Source organism: Taurulus bubalis (genome assembly GCF_910589615.1).
Source record: "Taurulus bubalis genome assembly, chromosome: 12".
Classification (NCBI taxonomy): Eukaryota; Metazoa; Chordata; class Actinopteri; order Perciformes; family Cottidae; genus Taurulus; species Taurulus bubalis.
Window position 1 is genome coordinate 2277516 of NC_136600.1, and position 23699 is coordinate 2301214.

The window sequence follows — 23699 nt, forward strand, 5'->3', positions numbered from 1 at the left end:
TAACAGAGACCAACAGGTGACACGAGACACATAAAAAAAAACCCCAAAAGGACCGGACTATATCTAAAAAGAGCCCCAAAACCACAAGAAACAATGTTTGTTGATTTATTTGCACAAAATGCATTTCCAATAAAAATATTTGATCAGTTCAGTTTTGTTTTGTTTATCTGCAGGCAGTCGGCATGAAACCACCTGTTACAAGCATCACACTGAATCTGAAAAAGAAAAAATGAAACAATTGAATTTGAGAATTTCACTAAAACATGAATTCACCCCAAACACAAATAGCATCTATTTGCAATTTTTCATTTTCTAAACAAATATTTAATTTTATTGTCATGTTCATCGCTTATAAAAAGTTATTTTGATTGACTGACAATCAACTATAGCACAGGTACTATTTTTTAATTTTACAGCTGCCATGGTACAAATGCAAATAAAATAGCAAGGCAGAGTACATGGACATATCCGAGTGGCTCGGATGGACAATAAAGTCTATTTGTCCAATGTTTTTTTTATTTTTTTAATACACACATTCCTCGAATTTTTTAACAAAATAAACCATTTTGTTTGCATTTCCAAGATTAAAACAAGGGGTGTCCCAATGGCGGAGGGGTGAACCGCGATTATTTATATGGCTCTGGATGGTGACTTTTGTTACATAACAATTCTCTCTCTACCCCTCATTTCCTGTCCACTGTCAATTCAATCTTCAAAATGCCCAAACTAAAACTTAGGTCCACAAATCAAATGAATTAAAACAACACATTACAGTTCAGTGTAATGTGTTCAGTGACTGGAGGCCTCGGAGTGGGTGGCTTTTTTGCCGAACACATGGCACACTGTGTTTCGATGTCAAAAACTAATGAAAAGAATTATAGAAATGTTGCATCTTTTGTAGTACAATATCACAATATAAATTAATATGAAGAAAAGCTGTCACACACCTGATGCGCGGAGTAATTCAAGTGCCATGTTTTGTCGTTCCTCAACAATGTTGTCCAATTGCGTCCCAAAGGCCTTGCACATGGACATAGCAGAGGTCCCTCTGAACAAGACTGCAGTAGAATTTCAATATACAAATCTAAGGATCTGTTTCTCTAGCTGTTTGAATATTGTGAAATTTCGAATATCATTATGGAATGTAAGCAGACTTTGAATTCACCTTTCTCCAAAACTGTACAGTAATATCTAAAGGCCATGCACATGGACATAGCAGAGGTCCCTCTGAACAAGACTGTAGTGGAATATTGATATACAAACCTTAGGATCTGTTTTTATAGCTGTTTGAATATTGTGAAATTATGAATATCATTATGAAATTTAGGCAGACTTTGAATTCACTTTTCTCAAAAACTGCACAGTAATATTTGGAGGCCATGCACATGGACATAGCAAAGGTGATTAATGTTGGTGTTATAATAAAAATGTACACCTGTGAAATTTTGTTCAGATGTGTAAATATCAGTCTATATGTGACTGGTTAAGAGTAAATGAAGATGACACAGCAAAAATATGTGTCTGGAGCCGCAAAAGCTATTTGATATCGCTTATAAAGTTCATATATAGTCATATTATTTATACAAAAACTATAGTTTGTTGTATTTACGAAATTATAGAGCAAGAAGAAAGCGGTTATTGACATTGTATTGCTATTTTACCTATTATAACTATCAAACTCTTAGTCATGTAAATAGTCATGTGATGGCCAAAAAGATTAGTGGGTACTTGGCTAAAAAAAAATTGAGAACCAGTGAGTTCTTTACAGGAAAGAAACTCAGAGCATGAATCAAACTGTATGGAAATAACAGAGAGAGAGTTGAGAGTTTTAGTTTTTTTGGGAAGTGTATTTGAATCAGAGATTAACATGGTGAGGGCATGTAGTTAACAAATGATCCATGGTATCTTCAGGATTGGAGTTGGCACAGGGTTCATACACATGACTTTAAATCGAATTTCCATGACCAAACATTTTGTGAAATCTCAGTGTAAACATGATAAAGTGAGAAAGTGTAGTATTTAAACTAACAATGAGAATCGAAAGCATACGGTAAATCTTAAATGAAACAAACAAATGAGACAATAGTTTGATTAAAAGAATAAACATTTATATAGATGCCTGTATGTATGCCTGCTTATATTTTGAGCGTCATGAACATATGAATATAACATATTTCCATGACTTTTACATAACTTTGGGGTTTTAATTTAATTCCATGACTTTTCCATGACCGTAAGAACCCTGAAAATAGTTAGAAAAACTGAATTAAATGTGTAAAACCAAATAAAAGACGTCCAACATCTAGTGCTCGCTAAAGTAGGGCGGCACCCATCAATCCTTCTTTTGATTGGACGATTCATCCGACAACTAATTGATCAATTATTCTACAGATTATTTTTAGGGATTTCCAGATTAATATTTCAATTACTTTACTCAAAATGTATATCAATAACTCATAATATTTTATTCTAAACATCTTTTCTTAAAAAAAAATCAAATAAAAAAAAAAATCAGATGCCTGATCAGAAAAATACTCAAAATTCAAAAGGATTCGTGACAGATTCATTTCATCCGTTCACGAGCTTCCGGCTCGAGGATGAGACGTTCTCTTCAGCTTCAGTGAAACAGGCCGGGAGTTGAGGTGCTCTTTTGAAATATTCTTGCATTGTTTAGAGTCGCAATAAAGTACACGGTACTATCGTACCGTGTACTTTATGCTTCCACAAGGTTCAATGTTTAAAAGGCCGGTTTTAGCCTGTGTGTAGTTCCTCCTGAGAAAGATCAAATCAATCTACTTAAAATGGTCAAGTCAAGACACAATGAATGGAAAACTCCTTTAAAAATGTTCCCAGAATGCTTTTTATTAAGAACTCTGCTGCAACTGCATCCATGTAACTGGAACAATAGGATCCATACACATCCCCTCCTCAAAGCTCATGGCAGTTCTATTTGAATATTGCATATACATATACACCAATTTACATCATCTCATTCATGTCTCCGTATATTTGACTGATTTTACAAACCGTTACAAAGTTTTAACTTATAGTTTTTCATGAATTATAGTTCAGACACTGGCCACAATCATAAGAATCGTAAGGGTGCTGCCATGGTGCATAGAAATACAATGTTCCATTCATTTTCTCCCAAACACAGGTTTATACAACTTAACTCTCTCTCACTCACACACACTTACACTCTCTCTCTCTCTCTCTGCAGGGTGGAGTTGTGTTCAGCCCTGGAAGGCGTGGAGCTCCTTTTCACTGAAGCCCTGGTGCGTCAACAACCTGAGAGACGAAGAGAAGGGAGAAGAGAACGAGACACGGATGAGTGCAAAGGAAGCGACGGTGAACGAGACGAAGAGCAGAGCATCGTCAGTGCGTCTGAGGAGCTTCCGGCTCTCGTGTGGAAAATGTACTCGATCAACAGACAGAGTTTGTATGGAAGCCCGTTTACGAACACCCCACACCCCCCAAAAAAAAATCATAATTATGAGATAATAAAGTCAAAATTCTGAGATAAAGTAATAATTATGACTATTATCTCATAATTTTGACTTTTGTACTTATTTTGTGCGGAAACGGGCTTCCATATTAGAGAGTGGAAGCCCCCTCCTTTAGGTTTCACAGAAATGCATGACATTTGCTCGGCATATGGATTATGTCCAGACTTTTAAGAAGCCTTTGTGTGGTTTACCCAAAACTCAACAGGAGATCAACCATTACTGAATTTAGTGTGAACACTTTGCTTCTCCCAGCCTCTGCACTGAAGACGTCTACAGGCCTGTTTTTAAATCACACCTACTGGGAACAGGAAGTTACTGCTGCTACACCTTGTCTTGCTACCTTGAGAAGGTGAACCAGATCTTTGGTGTGTAATACAGGTTAAACGAATGATACACACCCTGTGGTCAGCTCTGTGAAGGCAGTGGGGCCGCACACACACACGTAGCATCTGGAACCGTCTGGCCTGTTGAGGAAGTCCTGCAGCATGGACTCGTCCACCCTTCCCGTCCTGCCGGTCCAGCTCTCACAGGGATCGGACAGCACGTACTCCACCTGAAACCTGACACACACACACACACACACACACACACACACACGATGTACAAAGACCCCGGTGTAGGCAGAAGCATTTGTAAAGCTGCCTTAATGCAGATGTGGAGGAGTCCACTGTGTCTCTCAGTTTGTCACGCCACTTACAAAGAAAAGCTTTTTCAGTCAGTAGAGGGAATGAATCGACAACAAGTAGAAACAAGTATAAGACATATTATGTATAAGGTATAAAGACATATTAGGAAATTACCAGTGGTGTATAAAGCATACCTGCAAACTCATAAGGGGTGAAAAAGGTGACAGCGTCACTCGTGGAGAAGCTGACAAACTATGATCATTATGGGTTTTATTTCTTCTTTTGTCAATACCTAAGTGTACAAATTATATATATATATATATATATATATATATATATATATATATATATATATACACACACACACACACACACACACACACACACACACAAAAGTTTGGGGTCACCCAGACAAATTTTCAGTTTCTTTGCAATTTCCTGCATGGAATAGCCTTCATTTCTAAGAACAAGAACAGACTGGAGTGTTTCACATGAAAGTTCTCTTTTTCTGGCCATTTTGAGAGTATAATGGAACCCACAAATGTGATGCTCCAGATACTCAACTAGCTCAAAGGAAGGCCAGTTGTATTGCTTCTCACCAGCATAACAGTTTTAAGCTGTGCTAACATAATTGCACAAGGGTTTTCTAACCATCCATTAGTCTTCTATGCGATGAGCAAACACAATGTACCATTAGAACAATGGAGTGATATTTGCTGGAAATGGGCCTCTATACACCTATGTAGATATTTCATTAACCCTTTGGGGGCGGGGCCCGCGGCGATGCGTAAAACCAGGTGTTTAAGTTTTTAATAAAATTTGATCTTAATCTTGAGCAATAATACATCACAGAGATATGGTTTCAAATCTGGCGGATATGGTTTCCACTTCCGCGTCTGAGCATCTAAACATGGACGTGTCTTACGTCTTACGACGTGTGCAAAGCTTCAGTGTGAGTCAGAAGATGCCAAGCAAAGAGTCCTGAGCAAAGCTATATTGGAGGGGACAGACGGCGCAGCTTCAGTGCCTGAAGCTAACAAGGAGCTAGCCGGAGCTAACGGGCCAGATAGCTGGCTACAGCGTTTGTGTGAGACTGAACGGTGAGTAATCAATTGTTGCCCCATCACCGTTAACTTTCTTACAGTGAACTTAGTACGACTAGTCGTGTTGGACCTCCATTATGTGTTTGTAAGACCGTAACTAACGTGTGTTTGTTGACGATAGCTTAGCGTTAGCACGTCACTAGATAGCCCCGTTTTGGATGTCTCTTACGTGTATACGACAGAACGGTGCATACTCAACTGTTGCCCCTATCACCGTTAACTTTCTTACAGTGAACTTAGTACGACTAGTCGTGTTAGACCTCCATTATGTGTTTGTAAGACCGTAACTAACGTGTGTTTGTTGACGATAGCTTCGTAGCGTTAGCGCGTCACTAGATTCCGTTTTGGATGTCTCTTCCGTGTCTACGACTGAACGGTGCATACTCAACTGTTGTACCGATCACCATTAACTTTCTTACAGTGAACTTAGTAAGCCTAGTAGCGTTGGATCTCCGTTAATCGTTACTACAGTAGTGTTTATGTCACGTTAGGTGCTGCTAACACGGAACGAGCTAACGAGAGCTAACGGAGATAGCTGACTACAGCTATGAACGGTGGGTAATCAACTGTTAACTTTATTTCAGTGAACTCATATTGACTTGTATTAATGTATTTTACAGAGTGGATTCAGAGCTGCGAGGGTCCAGAGGACAGCATGCAGCTGCAGCAGCCTCCAGTCCGTCTGCCTGCCAACACTCCACCATAGCAGGCCTCAAAGGCAGCCACAGCTCATCATCCCCACCATATATTAATAAATTTGTTTTTTGACAATTATTTACATGTGTCTACCATTTTTATTCAAATATTCCACTGCTTTTGTGAGCCTAAGACCTTTGGTAAACCAATTTCCATCACCAAAACCGATATACCACATGAGTAAAGTTATGTTTTCACAACAAATATGAAACATTTCCAAAATCAAAATTCAAAATTTGCTGATTTTTTGTGTGCGCATGGACTGTTGGTGGATGTTAAGAACCGCCATTTGATCGACGCTGTCACGTTCTGCTCTTATACGTGCACGCTCAGCGGGGCTGACCCCATACGACTGTCCGGCATGCTCTCCACATCGGATGACTTCCACCGTTTGCTGGCTGGTTTTCCAGCACTCACTCAGCCCACTTTCTCTGCGTCAGCCGTGAAGCAAGGTGTTGAGCACCATATCGCCACTACCGGTCCATCCCGTCTACGCCCGTGCTCGGCGCCTCGACCCGACCAAGCTTGCCGTTGCTAAGGTGCTAAGGTGAGTTTTCTAACATGGAACGCCTTGGAATAGTCCGCCGATCCGACAGCCCGTGGGCGTCACCCCTTCACATCGTCCCCAAACCTGGTGGCGGCTGGCGCCCATGTGGCGACTACCGGCGGCTTAATGAGGCAACGACACCTGACCGATACCCGGTCCCGAACATACAGGATTTTTCAGCACACCTGGCCGGTATGGTGATTTTTTTCTAAAGGTAGACCTCGTGCGGGGCTATCATCAGGTGCCCATGCATTCACTGGACATTCCGAAAACGGCGGTGATTACGCCGTTTGGTCTTGAGTTCTTAAGGATGCTGTTCGGCCTTAAAAACTCAGCCCAATCTTTTCAACGCCTTATGGACTCTGTTTTACGTGACCTGCCTTTTCTTTTTGTGTATTTGGACGACATTCTGGTGGCGAGCACGTCCAAATCTCAGCGCCTGTCGCATCTCTGAACGCTTTTCGAGCGGCTCAACCAACATTACCTGATTGTTAACCCTGCCAAGTGCCAGTTTGGTCTCTCCACCATTGACTTCCTGGGACACAGAGTCACCAAGCATGGTGCAGTGCCGCTCCCATCGAAGGTGGAGGCGGTCACCGTGAAAGCCCTGCAGGAGTTCCTCGGCATGGTGAACTTTTACCACCGTTTCATTCCTCGAGCCGCTCAGCTCATGCAGCCCTTGCACGAGGCCTTGAAAGGTAAGCCCACGCACGCTGTGGACTGGACTGAGGGCAGGGACAAGGCTTTTACTGACACTAAGGCAGCCCTGGCGCAGGCCACCATGCTGGCTCATCCTGCAGCCACAGCCTCCATCGCCATCACCTCCGACGCCTCGGTTGTCGGTGCCGTCTACGAACAGTGGGTAGGCGGGGCCTGGCAGCCGCTTGCTTTCTTCAGCCGCCAGCTGCGCGCTAACGAGCGTAAGTACAGCACTTTCGACCGGGAGCTGCTGGGTCTCTACCTCGCCATCAGACACTTTCGTTTCCTGCTGGAGGGTCGACACTTCACTGCCTTTGTCGACCACAAGCCACTGGTTTTCGCCATGGCCAAGGTGGCCGAGCCGTGGTCTGCCCGCCAGCAACGTCATCTGTCCTATATTTCTGAGTTCACCACGGATTTACAGCACGTGGCCGGTAAGGACAATCAGGTGGCGGACTGCCTGTCACGGGCTGTGGCAGGGGCAGTCCAGCTTGGTCTGGATTACAGCCGCATGGCAGCGGACCAGACCGCAGACCCAGACATGCACACCTTGAGGACCTCAACTACGGGTTTGAAAATAGAGCATGTGGTTTTTGGTGAAGCGGGCACCACGATCATGTGTGACGTCTCCACAGGCAGTCCTCGGCCGATCGTTCCCACGGGGTGGAGACGACGCGTCTTTGATGCCATCCATGGTCTCTCCCACCCTGGTTCGAAAGCGTCACAGAGGCTGGTGACGGCAAAGTTTGTTTGGCATGGCCTCAAAAAAGACGTAAGACACTGGGCTACCACTCGCTTGAGTGCCAACGGGCTAAAGTACACCGCCACACTAAAGCCCCGTTAGAGTTGTAGTCAACTGCATACCACCCGCAGGCTAACGGGCCCTGTGAGCGATTTCATAGGTCAATGAAGGCTTCTTTTTGTGCCGGCCTCAAGGACAGCAACTGGGTCGACAAGCTCCCGTGAGTGATGCTTGGCATCAGGACTGCACCGAAGGAGGACCTGCAGTCCTCATCTGCGGAGCTTGTTTATGGCCAGCCACTGCGGGTTCCAGGGAATTTTGTCCCTACCTCTACAGTTCCCTGGTCTGCGACTCTCCAGCGGGCCGCACTGCTGGACAATGCAAGATTTTTTGCTCCCGTCCCTACTTCCCGTCACGGCCTCCCTGAGTCGCACATCCCTGCTGGGCTTCAGACGGCTGAATACGTCTTTATTCGCCACGACGCTCACAGAGGGCCGCTACGCCCGCCCTGCGAGGGCCCATTCCGTGTTTTGGAGACGGGAGACAAACATTTTGTGGTGGACATGGGTGGTAAACCAGAGCGACTCTCCATTGATCGCCTCAAACCAGCTCACTTGGACATTGATAGGCCCATTGAATTGGCCCAGGCCCCACGACGCGGGCGTCCTCCAGCTCTGCAACCACCCCGTTTCTCTTCCTCCCGGGACTTCCACACTCCGGGCCCCACACCCGTGTCGTGGTGGTATGCCTGCCACGGTGGTCTCTCCTCGACCCCCGGTAAAACACAGTCGTTCCGGCCGGTTAATACGGCCGCCTCTCCGATGATTGTTTACTTATAGGGTGAATTCTGGGGGGACGCGTGTAGTGACTGTGACTTCATAATTCACCCTTGTTCTGAGTGTGGTTCTATACACTGTTGTTTCATGCAGTTATTCAAGTAATGTGTTATACACGTAGGTATTACTGTTCCGGGATCGCGGTCCCTTTAAGAGTTTGACTGTGGTTGATGACGATGCCCCAATGCTTGTTAGGTTAGAGGGCAGCGACATCTTGTGTTGTTTTTCGACATGTAAAATATGTATTTTGTACACTTGATACTTATAATATGCAATACTGCTGTGCTATACTGAATATTGTTTTGCTACTACTACATTTCACTTCATAATATTACACTTATATGCCATAATATGTATAATGTACTAGCCTTTTTATTTTATTTGACCATATTATGTAATACTGTTAAGGCGACAAGTTTGCAGGTATGATAAAGTACCCAAAAGCTATACTTGAGTAAAAGTAAAGATACCTTACTGGAAAATGACTCGGGTAAAAGTAAAAATCACCAATTAGTATCTGATATTTACTGTACTTAAGTATCAAAAGTAATTTCCTGATATTAAATGTTCTTAAGTATTGAAAGTAAAAGTACATGCTGTAAATAAAAAAGCTGTTTTATTTTGAAAAATGACCAGAGACATCCGTCTGTGCGGAACCTCAGACTGAACCTCTTGACACATGTCAAGAGGATACGTTACCCAAAAATTAAACTTAAAAGTCTATTTCAACTCTGCCGATTAAAATCAAAGCAGAATATCCTTAGATCGCACAAAAAAAAGCACGAAAACCTGCTTCCATTTCAACATCCTGTCTTTGTGAGGCGGGGTCTACTGACCCCGAGGGTCAGTAGACTGGACTAAAGGTTTAAGATACGCAGTAGACTGGACTAAAGGTTTAAGTTACGGAATAGACTGGACTAAAGGTTTAAGTTACGGAATAGACTGGACTAAAGGTTTAAGTTATGGAGTAGACTGGACTAAAGGTTTAAGTTATGGAGTAGACTGGACTAAAGGTTTAAGTTACGGAATAGACTGGACTAAAGGTTTAAGTTACGGAGTAGACTGGACTAAAGGTTTAAGTTACGGAGTAGACTGGACTAAAGGTTTAAGTTACGAAGTAGACTGGACTAAAGGTTTAAGTTATGGAGTAGACTGGACTAAAGGTTTACATTATGGAGTAGACTGGACATAAAGAACCGGTCCGTGAAGGGGAAAAAGATTATGACCGATCTTTTTTCAGACGGTTTGAGGGGACACACACACACACACACACACTTTACCTCTCACTACGAGCAGCCAGTTCATCCAGTTCCCGGCGCCACAGGATGTCCTCCTCCCGGCGGTTCAGAAAGAGCAGCTTGGTTTCCCTGAGGACACACAACACGTCGGGGGTCAGAGGGCTTGAAGGCAGATGAAACAACACGGAGCCCACTGTGCCGGTTTGTGTTATTACCGCTATTATTAAACATCTCTGTATTTCAATGTTAAAACGTCTCGTTCAGACCAGAGTAGTAATAATAAAACTGAATATGAGGACCATGCCTTAGTGACAGGACGTTAAAAGTTGGGCGTCACTTGAAGTTAAGAGCTTTGCTCGATTTTCATTATTATTAAAATGTTAATAAAAATATGGGAGAGACTCAGATTATTGCTGTGGTTGTACAAAGGTTTTCTGAACCTCTTTTGGCACAGTTCTCTCTCTCTGCATTCTAGGAAAGGGGCTGAAGTGTGACAGAGAGTGAAAGAGAAAAAAAAAAAAACTATTAGTTCAGAAGTAAAGCGCTGTGTCTGCTGGTCTGAGTCGCGTGGTAAGTCCCCACCTGATGGTCTCCACGTCCTGGAGGGCCAGCTGGATGAGGCGAGCCATGGGCGTGAACCCTGTGCCCGCTGCTAATAGGTAGAGGTGTGTGACATCACGAAGGGGGCGGAGACTGAAGGTACCCTCTGGACCGCTGACGGAGACACAGCCCCCTAGAGACAGAGAAGTGACCAAAGTCATGGAAGTAGTCAGATAGTTCACTCACTCTGAATGAGACACAGGACGAATACTAAAGGATCGCTCCAGACAAGATGTCGGGATCAGTCAACTTGAACTTTAAACACAAATAAATCATCCTGCAGCTGCTTTCCTCTGGTGAAGTCATTAGCCTCTTCATGTTGGACATTCAATATTTCTTTTGAGAAATGCAGTTTGGCAGTGTCATTTTATAAATTGTTCATGTGTCACGAACTGTATAACGCCCAGCCCTAGCGTGAGGCGTTGTGACTGTCGGTTCCTGAAAGCTATAATAAACACAGCATCCCCTAATCCCAAGGTGGAAAGGTGAAGCTATCCGACAAGCCAAGAAGCACACTGGCAGCTCCCAGAATGCATCTGGAGGGGTGTCTCACACACGGACTACATAGTGCTGCCTTACAGACCGCTAACCTACGCTTCAGTCTCTCCCACATGACCCTCTCCCCTCACACGGTCGACTAACCGACGCGCAGGCTGTTGAGATGAGGGGTGAGCGCTCCGTCGGGGTAGACCTTGATCATGAGGTAGAGGTCTGACTCCTGTGAGGAGGGGTGGGAGGCAGCTGCCAGGTCCGGATCCACTGGAGTGTACGGCCTTACGACCTCCGTGTCTGGGTAGGGACACAAACGGCGATGAAGTAAAACCTCTTATTGTCCCTTTCAGCAGTCAGTCCGGTTGAACCGTCGTACGGGGTTCAGTTCTCCATCTACTGAACTAAAAAACATCTTTAAGCAAAGAGACTTTCTCCTAAATATAAGCATCAGAGACATTCAGACATATCGTATCATATGAGAATCCTTTAACTTGAGTAACAGATTTCCAGTGACATATTCTGTAGTAAGCAGCCAGCCTGAGAAGCTACGTGCCTTGGGTTTAAAAAGGTAGATCCACAGAGACAGGATCCTCACACCTCTATGTGGACCTTAAAGCACACCTACTGTACTCAGTGGTTGTGGGTGATGAGGAAGCATTCTCACCGAGCCTACATAGACGAATTCCCCTTTTCTACCGACTCCGTATGCCTCACTGAGGCTCTGTGTGCTGCAGCATACACGTTTACCTACTAGTTTATAGGTAGAAGTCTAATTTAAAGAGACAACAGCCTTTGTTTTCAGCACGGTGCGGTCCTCGGTTCCTTACCTTGCATGAGGGCTTTGAGGTAGACATGTTTTCCAACAGGCACGTGCATGACAGTCCCACGAGGAAGTTGCAATCTGAACACATGGGTGTCGTGGTTCACCTCAGTCTTAGACACCAACACGCAATCCCGATAGTGGAGAGCTGTGAGGAGGAGATCATCGATGTAGACTCAAGTTTAACATGTTCATCCCTTTGTCTTGGGCGATGAGAGCTTAAACAAACGACGCCGAGCGCGGAGGCACGAGGAGCTCTGGTTCAGACGAGTCGACAATATATCGTGCCACCTTTCAACAGAAAGACGTGCCCTTAAGGGATGTCACGATCAAGCTTAATGACTTTATTCTCATTTTGTACAAAGTAAAGGATAAAAAACAACAAACCCACTCTGTAATCTGTTTGGAATTTCTCTCTCACTGTGAACGTGTCCCGTGTTTGGTACTTCAGAGCAGCCTTTTGCCCTCGTCAGCTGAAGGAACTGTATTACGCCGAGTGTGTGTTTAGGATTACATTCATGAAATACTTATTGTTTTTAGTTTACGTGGCTGATTTCTGTGCATTTTCCTTTGGTGATGTACCTATATTAATCTGCTACACTAGCCTGCTGCCCCAACATTGAGGAAACCTGCAGCTTGAAGCGACTACCTTGTCCGTCGTTAACATTCAAAGAAAAGGCTACAAAGAAGTGCAAAGGTTTAAAGGATCTCACCTCTGTCCTCTTTGCGTAGAAATGTATTGTGAGATTCCAGAGGCTGACCGAGACTGCTCCATTTTCCTTTCGCCTGTTTGCGCAAGCTGACCTGGATCTTTCCCACGAGGAAGGCAGGGTGGACTGTTGAAGACATGCCGGTTTAAGAAGAAGAAGAAGAAGAAGAAGAAGAAGAAGAAGAAGAAGAAGAAGAAGAAGAAGAAGAAGAAGAAGAAGAAGAAGATGATGACTGTTATACAGATTTTGCCGATATTATCTTCATCTTCTTTTTCATCAAATCAAGATGTCGTCTCACCAGAAATGTTTCCCTCAACGTCATCAGCCAGACCTGAAAAAGCATGAAAATAACACTGATGTCACAACCCAAATCAAGAGATATAAATACTGTGTACAGTCACTGTGTCCAATGTCTAATCATACGATGGCACACAAATCACGGCTCATGGTCATTTATATTATTTGGTTTGCTTTATTGTCATCCTGCAACACAGGAATGCCCGTTTGTAGCACATGCCGAACAAAACAAACACACAAATACAGGGTTCATACACATTCTGACCAGTGGATTTCATGACTTTTAACCAAATTTCCGTGACCAAACATTTAGTGAAATCTGGGTGTAAACAATGAGAATATAAAGCATACAGTAAACCTTAAATGACACAAATTAATGAGAGACAACGTCATGAATACATGAATATAACATATTTCTTTTTTTTAACATTGTTTAGTTTTCTGTTACAATGAAAAATGTGAAGATCCGTCTAAAACGACGTGGAGAGAACAAGTGAGCGTTGCAGCACATGTTTAGAGGTGGAACCAGGACAACAAGAGGGTCGATGAAGAGGAGACAGAATCATCAATACCCCTGGGCCGTGTCATACCAGGTTTTATTACCCACCCCTATTACTGCATTTTACAGGAAGTTACAAAGGGCTTTTGCAGCAGTAAAAAAAAAAAAGAGAAAGGAGGACTGAACTTCTCACTTCACAGCGTGTTCAAATGCAGAAGGCCGTACCCTACTCACGTAAATGTATCATGTAGGACATCTTCCCCAGCAGCACCTCCAGGCGGAGAACACCCGCCTCCAGGTCAACAATGGTGCAGCCGGAGCTGGGGATCTGAGAGAGAAGACACGCCATTACATTACATTTAGCTGACGCTTTTATCCAAAGAGACTTACAATAAGTGCTTTCAATAGGAGTACAAACTCAGAACAACAGGGATCAAGAAAGTACAATTTCTTCAATAAAGTTAAACTACAAAGTGCTATCAGTAAGTAACATTTAAGTGCTACTAAAGTGCTACTACGTCGCTACTTCCTTATTCAAGGTGTAGTCGAAAAATATGTGTTTTTAGTTCACGACGGAAAATGTAGAGACTTTCTGCTGTCCTCATGTCAATGGGGAGCTCATTCCACCATTGAGGAGCCAGGACAGCAAACAGTCGTGACTTTGTAGAGTGTTTAGCTCTCAGTGATGGAGCTACAAGCCGATTGGCTGAAGCAGTGATGGAGCTACAAGCCGATTGGCTGAAGCCGAGCGGCTGGGCCGTACGGTTTTACCATGTCCTGGTTGTAGCAACACATCAACATAACACATTTCCATGACTTTTCCAAAACTTTTGGGATTTCATTTTTTTCAAGGACTTTTCCAGGCCTGGTAATAACCATTTTAAAATTCCATGATTTTCCAGGTTTTCCATGACCGTAAGAACCCTGTGTGACCAAAGCATTTTTAGAAATGTGAGTCGTTGAATGTCTATCCGGTGCTCGTATCACTTTTGGTAGGGAGCAGCAGGGCTCTGAGTGGAAGAGTTGGTATGGAGGCCTGCTTTACGGTCGTTTACCTTTTAGTTATGTTTAATAAACTTATTTTCATTGTTCTCCTTTCCTTTGTCTAGCCTTGAGCCAGAGCGTGACTCATTCTACGCCTCAGCTCACTGCATGCCGTGAGAGCTAAGCAACTGATTGGGTGCATCGTGGTGTGTGGATGCTCGGTGAGTGGTTACCTTTCTTTTAGCATAAACGACCAGATGAACAGTTGCATCCGTTTGGAACCAGTCGTACCTGCACAAACAACAATGATAATAATATCATTGAGCATGGACATGTTTGTTAAATTTCGACAAGTTTGAGTTTTTTTCCGATGTTTGTGTCGTACCGTGGCCGGGAGTCTTTATCTGTCGGAGCAGCCATGGACGTGGGCGGGGCGAGGCTGGTCTGAGGTGAAGACTTAGCTGAGGAGGAAAACAGAAATTAATGCCTTATTTTCCTTTACCCAATCTGGAGTCTGCATTACCCGAAATAACCAATGAGAAGCACATACACATCTAGGTAAAACTGCTGTGATTAATAATTTAATGTCATTCTAATTTAATGTAATTCTGGTTGTCAAACAAAGTGTCAGTCTGGTTACATCACAATTAGAAAATAAAAATATTGGGGACTCAAATTATCTATCTGGTTACATTAGCAACACTTTTGTAGAAACAATCTGTGAGATAGCAGTTAAAGCCCTCGGAAACAGTGTGTGTGTTTGAGACCTAGTTCATCTATCAGAGGGATTCTGATACACTTTACAAATACATGTGTGCATTGGTTTGGTTCAAGAAAGAGAACCTATAGCCTTCGTGGGAATGGGACACTGATGCTCTGGATCGTGTCTGCTGAACACTGAGGTAAGGCTGCAGATCAACGGCGGTATGTGAACACACTGATGTAGAGATACTTTGTGTGTGTGTGTGTGTGTGTGTGTGTGTGTGTGTGTGTGTGTGTGTGTGTGTGTGTGTGTGTACCTTTAATTACTGTCGTGGCCATCCGACCCACCAGGCACTCTTTTAACATGGACTCATAGTTCACCCAGCGATGGACCTGTGCACAAACACACGCGTTACCATAGCAGCACATGAAAACCCATCAAGTCACCCACACCCACGTTGAAGAGCTGACAGAAGAACCACAACAAAAACCTTGCAGCGCTCACAAGACAGCCCACATTAAATATGTGCCAGTCCCTCTAAGCTCTTGGGGCTTGTTTTAACTGCTGGTGATCTTGGTTTAAAGCGACTCATATTCACATCATTTAGCTTGGCCCCAATGACTAACAGAGAGCAAGCAGGGGACCAATATTTATCAGCTTAGAATAATATATTTAACAGCAAATTCAGCACCAGCTTGACACTAAAATGTATGATATATGGAATATGGATTTTAAAACAGATCAACATAATAACAGAACTGGCAGTACATATCAGGAGCAGCCTTCCCTTCACTTCAGGACATTTACTCCACCAGGGTAACCAGGAGAGCACACCACATCATCAGGGACACAACAACACACAATCAGGGACACAACACACCACATCATCAGGGACACAACACACCACATCATCAGGGACACAACACACAATCAGGGACACAACACACCACATCATCAGGGACACAACACACCACATCATCAGGGACACAACACAACACACAATCAGGGACACAACACAACACACAATCAGGGACACAACACACCACATCATCAGGGACACAACACACCACATCATCAGGGACATAACACACCACATCATCAGGGACACAACACACCACACCATCAGGGACACAACACACCACATCATCAGGGATACAACACAACACACAATCAGGGACAAGACACATCACACCATCAGGGACACAACACAGTGATAGTGGGCGAGCTGTACCCAGCATGCAGTTCGACGGTGTCATTATAAATGTACAATTATTAGTGTTACAAATTGTTTATGTTTCACAAACTGTTGTGTCGTGGTGTTTTACCCTGTTAAAGAGCCTTAGTTGTGGGTTATTAATTGTTGTTATAAAGTTATAACCATGACACGTAGTATCATGGTTATAACCGATGCTACGTAGTAGCTTGGACCACTGCGCCCTCAGCGGTGAGCTGTGAACAATAAATGTTGAGGACTGCCGAAGAGGGACAACAGTTGTTACGGCTATGCACCACAGGTATGACGGTATATGAAAAATTCATAACTTATGGAAATTTGAAACCGGTATACTGCCTAGCCCTAACACACACACACACACACACACACACACACACACACACACACACACACACACACACACACACCACTGAACTGTGAACGGCTGCTGCTGGGACTTCATGTTACGACCATACTTGGATACTTGGATAGTTGTAGCAATGCACAGTGCACTTTATACACTGAGCAATACCGTTATCATATTTGTGTGCCTTATTTTAGTGGAATACTGTTACTATATTTTGTGCCTTATTTTTATTTATTTTTCACCTCAAGTTTATTGTAATTCTGTGTGTTAGGCAGACCCAGCAAAATAAGCTTTTCATTGTACAGAGTAACTGTCTGTTATATGTGCATATAACAATAAAAATATTGGACAATGGATGGCTGCCAACATCTGGTGCACCCGATGCCTTCAGTGAGGCTCATTAGGAGAGCAGCTGCCAGTATGAAACGACACGACAGTCTCTTCACCTCGACCGCTGTGAATGTGATCGTTCATGTGGACTTTATACCAAATAAACTTTAGATACATTTCAGATGTTTCTTCAAAAAAAGATCACCTCTTGAAACGTTTTAACCATCAAGTTAAAACAAGTATCTGATGTGTGACATTAATACAGGGTTCATACAAATTCTGACAAGTGGATTTCCATGACCAAACATTTTGTGAAATCTCGGTGTAAACATGAAAAAGTGAGTAAATGTAGTATTTACATTTTTTTCACAAATAAAAAACTGAAAACTGCAGTGTGCAAAGTTATTGCACTTTTCAGTTTTTTATTTGTGATAAAAATTTAAAAACATGTATAATTGTCTTTGTACACTTTGTGTTGGTCTTTCACATAAAATTCCAATAAAATATATTTATGTTTGTGGCGTGTAATGTGACAAAATGTGGAAACGTTCAAGGGGTATGAATACTTTTGCCACTGTAGAAGTCTGTATGTATGCCTGCTTATATTTTGAGCGTCTTTCTTTTAAAAGCAAATTAATTATTTCAAACTTAGCGTAAATGTACGTCATGAACACATGAATATAACACATTTCCATTAATTTTTTCCAAACTTTTGGGATTTAATTTTTTTCAACGACTTTTCCAGGCCTGGAAATAACCATTTTAAAATGCCATGACTCTTCCAGTTTTTCCATGACCGTAAGAACCCTGTTAATAGCTAGGAATGCAGCCCTGCACCTTTATGTTTCAAAAGTACTCCATCAGCTTCCATACCTGGTCAAACAGGTCCGTGCCGTCCATCCCAGCTGCCTTCATCAGCTCCTCTTCCCCACCTGGGTGGTAGTCCATGTAAGGGGTCACATTGTAAACCATACCTGAGAGCAGAGAGAGAGAGAGAGAGAGAGAGAGAGAGAGAGAGAGAGAGAGAGAGAGAGAGAGATTTATGTTTTCCTTCCCAGTGCCGTCTGCTGAGAGACAAATTATAAACATAAAAAAATGTTACTGGGGAAATCATTTTTGATTTGCCTATTTTACCGTAGCAAAGAACTCAGAACGACCACATCGTGACGTTCTCTTCCTGGACCATCCAGGAAGAGACCACATCCGTGTGGTTTTGTTAGACTCGGATCTCTGGTAATGTTACATTGTAAAATAAAAACACAGTCTGTGTTTGACTTGACATGAGGAGAGCTAGTAGGGATGGTGAGGTTCCATTCGGTTTCATTTCGATGCATTCAGGCTCCGTTCAGTATAAATTAAAATTGGGACGGAAGTAAAATATAACATCATCACGGTGTGTTCATGTGATCACGTAAAATGTTGGTGATAAACTTGAATACACAGTAGTTTGAACATAAATAGATATTAGAGAGGGAATAATGATCTGTTTACAGTAGCTCTAGCAGCTTATAATACATTCATAAAACTACTAATGATATCATTTGTTTTCAACAATAAAACATAATACATTGTTTTGTTACAATCTTAATCATGAGAAGATTGAATTTGTGCGTAAATGTTCGTTCCTGACTATTTTTAATTCACTTTAGATTATATAAACCAACTGCTTCTCAGGTATATTCATTCAATAAATCAAACATAATTTATAATAATTTAATATTGAAAACATATTCACATGTACAATACTCATAAGTAAAGCAAACAAGATGTTTAATGGACAGTTCCCTCATGTGGAATTGTTAATGTGAAGATGTTGGTCATTTTGCCCAGAGAATGGTTTTGTTGCTGCCGTTTACATTCCTCCTGATGCAAGTTAAAAAGAAAACGGCAAGAATGTACTACTGTTTTTGTTTTGTTTGTCACGTCTTCACTTGTGTAACAAACGGGCAACAACTGCATTGTGTAACCCTGTGTTGCATAATGACAAGAAGGTATCCTTGCTTCCTAAATTAAAGAGTTATCAGAAGCACACACACATTCAGGCTCCTTCATGTGGCCTAAAGGTGTGCTGCAGATGAAAGAGCTTCTGCTAATGTATTTAATCTAATACGTTCTCCAGCGACCAAGCTGTGGGTCCCGACCCAGTCTTTGAGAACGACTGATCTCATGAGTATGTGGAAATACGAGTGAGTGAGCATTCCTGACCCTTTTTACTGCAATAGCCTTATCGCATTATGTCAGATTGAATAGTTAAACCGGCCTTTTTGAGGAGATATACGCGAGATAAAACACAACTTTGTTTCATGCACGTTCTATTGAAAACATAAACACACAAATGAGACCAAATAGATCCATAGGTGGCGTTAACAGGCTCTGGGTTGTTTCGCATCAGTTAAACACACAGAATGTACCCAAGCCTTTCATATTAGATTCAATAAAGACAAAAAATATATATAGTTGAGGAAATTCTGCTGAATAAAATCTCTTGTGACCCGATCATTGGGAATGACCGATCCGGTGGACATAAGTATTACAACTCCTGACATTGTGTGAAATCTTAGTGTAAACATGAAAAAGTGCGAAAATGTAGTATTTAAACAAACAATGAGAAAACAAAGCATACAGTAAACCTTAAATGACACAAATGAATGAGACAATAGTTTGGTTAAAAGAATAAACATTTATATAGATGCCTTTTAAGCGTCTTTCTTTTAAAAGCACATTCATTATTTCAAACTCAGCGTAAATTAAAGCTGCTAGCAGGTCCTCGCTCGCCCGGCACGTCGGGGACGCCTGCGGGTCGCCGACTCTCCCGGCCAAGGCGAACGCTCTCGGCCGGACGAGCCGGCGACCCTTCGGCTTCCCCCGACGTGCCGGGCGAGCGAGGACCCGCTCACAGCTGATAGCAGCTTTAATTGAGAGAGAGAGAGAGAGAGTGTGAGTGAGTGAGTGAGTGAGTGAGTGAGTGAGTGAGTGAGTGAGTGAGTGAGTGAGTGAGTGAGAGATAGATAGATAGACCAGGCATTTAAATTGCATGTAAATCGGATGCAGTTTGGCTGAATTACTTTGGCTAGTAGGTGGCGCTATGACAACCAGAACATTGCTCATGTGCATGTACTCAGGCCAGGACCAGCATCATGCATGAGGAGTATGAGGCAAATTGCATCTTATAATACAGAGGTGTAGTTTATTCAGCCATAAAGTACTGTACAGCCTGTTTACATTTAGAGCGTTCCATATCAGTGCGCACTTAAAAATAACAGGTAGATTTAAATTGAGCAACCGTTAGTTGTCATTTCCAGCTTGACAGTTAACAAACATGTTCGTGTAAACTTTGATATTGTAACGTCCGCAGTAACGACTCGCAGACGTTGGTTTCCTTAACTTGCCGGTGTATTGCTTGAGTGTTCACAGTATTGCAACGGGGCTCTACGGGACAGTAACGTTAGCTCAAACGGAACAGCTAACAAGCTCACGTAGCATCCCCCACACTACCATAACGAACGACAACACACACGTCACTTCCTCCCTAAAATGAGATGAGGAATGAAAAGGGTTTGACCACAAAATCATGATAATTTCTAGTGAGAGATAATTACGTCGGTAATTTCCCGACGGAAGGCAAGTTCTCTAAACATCATGGAGGAGAAAAGACTGACAGAAGCAGCGAGAGCACTTCTTTACATCGGTGGCTGCGTGTCATCCTCCACCCCGCTTCCAACATTTTGTGCTGAAAGGGAGCTAACTATTACTATTAATAAAGTCGCAGGTACCCGTATTATAAAAGCAATAAGGTACTCGAGGCAGTACTGTGTCTACAATAATGTACAGTTCAAGGGTTTGCCGGCCCTCCACTGCGCGTTGGGCCTAACAACTCCCTTGAACAGTACATTATTGCACGACACAGTATTGCCTCTCGTACCTTATTGCTTAAATGTATGGAGGAGTTACAACAGCTTTCTCTCATATAGCGGTTAGCTCAAAGTAGGCTTGTCTTTGGGTCCACGTCACGTCAATTCCTACCAGTGAAAACGTTGCGACAGCACACCCCATACTCCTGAGAGTCTTGAGAACATCTTCGAACAGAATTGAAGTGGATTGTATCAAATTTGCAAGAGGAGTAGTATTTGGCAGAAATGCAAATATATGCTAAAATTAGCATAAATGGGCCGAAAATGGCCGAAGTACTGTAGCGCCCCCTAGTGTTCAAATCGGACGCCTGGTTTATTGCAAGTTAGGGGATGCGATGTGCACATATACCACAAGTTTGGAGTCGTTTGTCCAAATAGTTTTAATGTTATGAGTGTTTAAAAACAAGAAACGCCCCTAAGAGGTTGATTGGTCGATATCTCCTCAACGCAAATTTCAATGCAGTATTGATGATCCAGCTCCAATGATGATAAGTACCAAGTTTGGTATGAAACGGAGCAAGAGTTTAGGAATAAACTACAATAATGTGTTTTTCACAAAATCCAAGATGGCGGAAAATATTCATAGGCGGACTTTATGGGTTTGAGAGGCTTTTTTGTAGAGCAGGTGGAGATGGACATGTGTGAATTTTTTCAAGTCAAAAAAACATTCTGGGCGAGGGGCGTTGCCGGTCCAACTTGTAGGGGGCACTCGAGTCATTTTTTGGAACTTTTTTTCCCAGCTTTGATACATCTCGTTTTTCATTCCTGGTGTTGACAGGTTTGGGGAGTTTTCGAATATGACAAGTCCCCCAAAAAGCAGTCCAACCGAGAAAAATAAAAAAACGGAAGAAAAAGAAACACAGCAATTTCAATAGGGTCCTACTCGGACTGACTACGTCAGTCGCTCGGACCCTAATGAACGTCATGAACACATGAATATAACACATTTCCATGACTTTCACCAAACTTTGGGGAATTTTTTCTTTTCTTTTCAAGGACCTTTCCAGGCCTGGAAATAACCATTATAAAATTCCATGACTTTTCCAGGTTTTCCATGACCGTAAGAACCCTGCAAGTACTCCCCAGCCTGCTAAAGTTGACTTATTCCCCCGGTCCCGCGTCAGACCGCCACGCGGCTCACCTCGGATGCAGGTCCAGCAGTCCTCTCTGCTGTTGTGTTTCTGCAGCTCTTCCTTGGTGACGTCGATCAGGCGCCCCCTGAGCCCCGTCAGGTCTTTTCCGCTCTTGGAAAACCGAATCCAGTCCATCAGACTGTGGCCCGGCTTCAAGGCCACCTAATTTAGACAAGAGCAGAGTCACGTATTCTGTCCAAGACGCGGGGAGGACAGAATATTAACATTGACCCTTTAATGAAAACCCACCTATTTTTAGGCCTCTGCTCGGAAACTGCATACCCAACCCCAAAAAAGTATATCTCTGCAACCACTAGGGCTATTTGAATAATGTTGGTGTTATAAAAAAATTGTATAATGTGAGTTGTGTGTTCAGATGTGTAAATATCAGTCTACATGTTACTGGTTATGAGTAGGGTACCGAGAACCAACACTTCCGGTACCTCCGGACCGAAAAGCAACGCAGATTTCGGTGCTTTCTTCCGGTGCCTGACCCGATTTAAATACTTTTTTTTTTTTACACTACTCTGTAATGTTGCACTATATATAGATACTAAAAAGGTAGCGCGGTACCCGCACGTTAAAAACGATAGGATTGTGATGTATCGATACTATTAAAATAGCGCGGATCAGAGCACACTCCTCCACTCTCTGTTGTCCGCCTGCATGAAGAGCGGGGTTCAAAAAAAAATTGCCTTGGCAATAAAAAAGTATCGGTTCAGGCACCGGTATCGTTTTAAAAGTATCGGTTTAGCACCGGTATCGGAAAAACCCAAACGATACCCATCCCTAGTTATGAGTAAATGAAGAAGTGAATTATACAGTTGTTAGAGCAATATCTGCCATACAGCCCATATGGGCTCCACAGGTTTCAACGGGTTAACTCAACGCAGGTGACCCCGTTGTGTCCAACTTAAGACGGTCTCTGGAGGGTTCAGGTGAGCTAGTTAGCTTCCAAGACAACTTCTACCCATCAGGTTTCAGAGCAGAGACGGCTTCATGTCGGGTTTGAGGGTGACGTTACCTTGTTCCTCCCGGACTGGCCGGAAGAAGCGACCCGCTGCTGGGAGCGCGGTGCGGGGAACGCCTGCGTCGGGATGTTCAACATGTCGGGGCCGCTCCGGAGGCAGCTCCAGCTCCGAAGAAAACCTATTCGACCAACGGCAGTTCAGCACAACGGCACATGAACGGCCGGGTTTGTAACGCAGTCACACTGGCGGCTAGACGTCAACGCCACAGGGACAAGTTCCCCCCCTGTTGTGACACATCTCTGTTGAAACTAACTGTGTTGAGTAACGCAGCTTAGCTAAAAGGCTGAGCTGAGCTGAGCTAGGCTAAGAAGACATTACGCTCGTGAGTGCCTCGCGAGCTAAATACAGTTACCTATACATCGTCACATACATTTAAATTAAAGTACATATGTGCCGTGTTAATCAATTAATTATTAAGCAAATGCGCGAGTTGATAGCTATCTAGTGACAATTCCTTCCACTATATAAAGACTACACTAGCTAATTGTCGCACAATTCGATGACGCCGTAAACAAACAGCGTCATCGAGCCGCGACGGCCCTCTGCTGTTCGCGCCAAGCATTACAGGCGCAGCCAGAGGCATTTACGGTTCTTCCAAACCATAACTAAGCAACAA

At 43.1% G+C, this 23699-nt stretch overlaps 1 protein-coding gene across 1 annotated transcript; it reads right to left on the minus strand.

The window, feature by feature from the left end:
- Window positions 1-2851: 2851 nt before the first annotated feature.
- Window positions 2852-23416, minus strand: cyb5r4 (cytochrome b5 reductase 4). The gene is made up of 15 exons (XM_079227673.1): window positions 23077-23416; window positions 22061-22214; window positions 17882-17982; window positions 15415-15490; window positions 14781-14856; window positions 14629-14686; window positions 13646-13739; window positions 12914-12946; window positions 12619-12741; window positions 11913-12053; window positions 11236-11382; window positions 10576-10726; window positions 10036-10122; window positions 3905-4066; window positions 2852-3288 (listed from the first exon to the last, which is right to left on the minus strand). The coding sequence occupies exons 1-15, from the start codon at window positions 23158-23160 to the stop codon at window positions 3234-3236; spliced, it is 1542 nt and encodes a 513-aa protein (XP_079083799.1). The 5' UTR covers window positions 23161-23416; the 3' UTR covers window positions 2852-3233.
- Window positions 23417-23699: the final 283 nt, after the last annotated feature.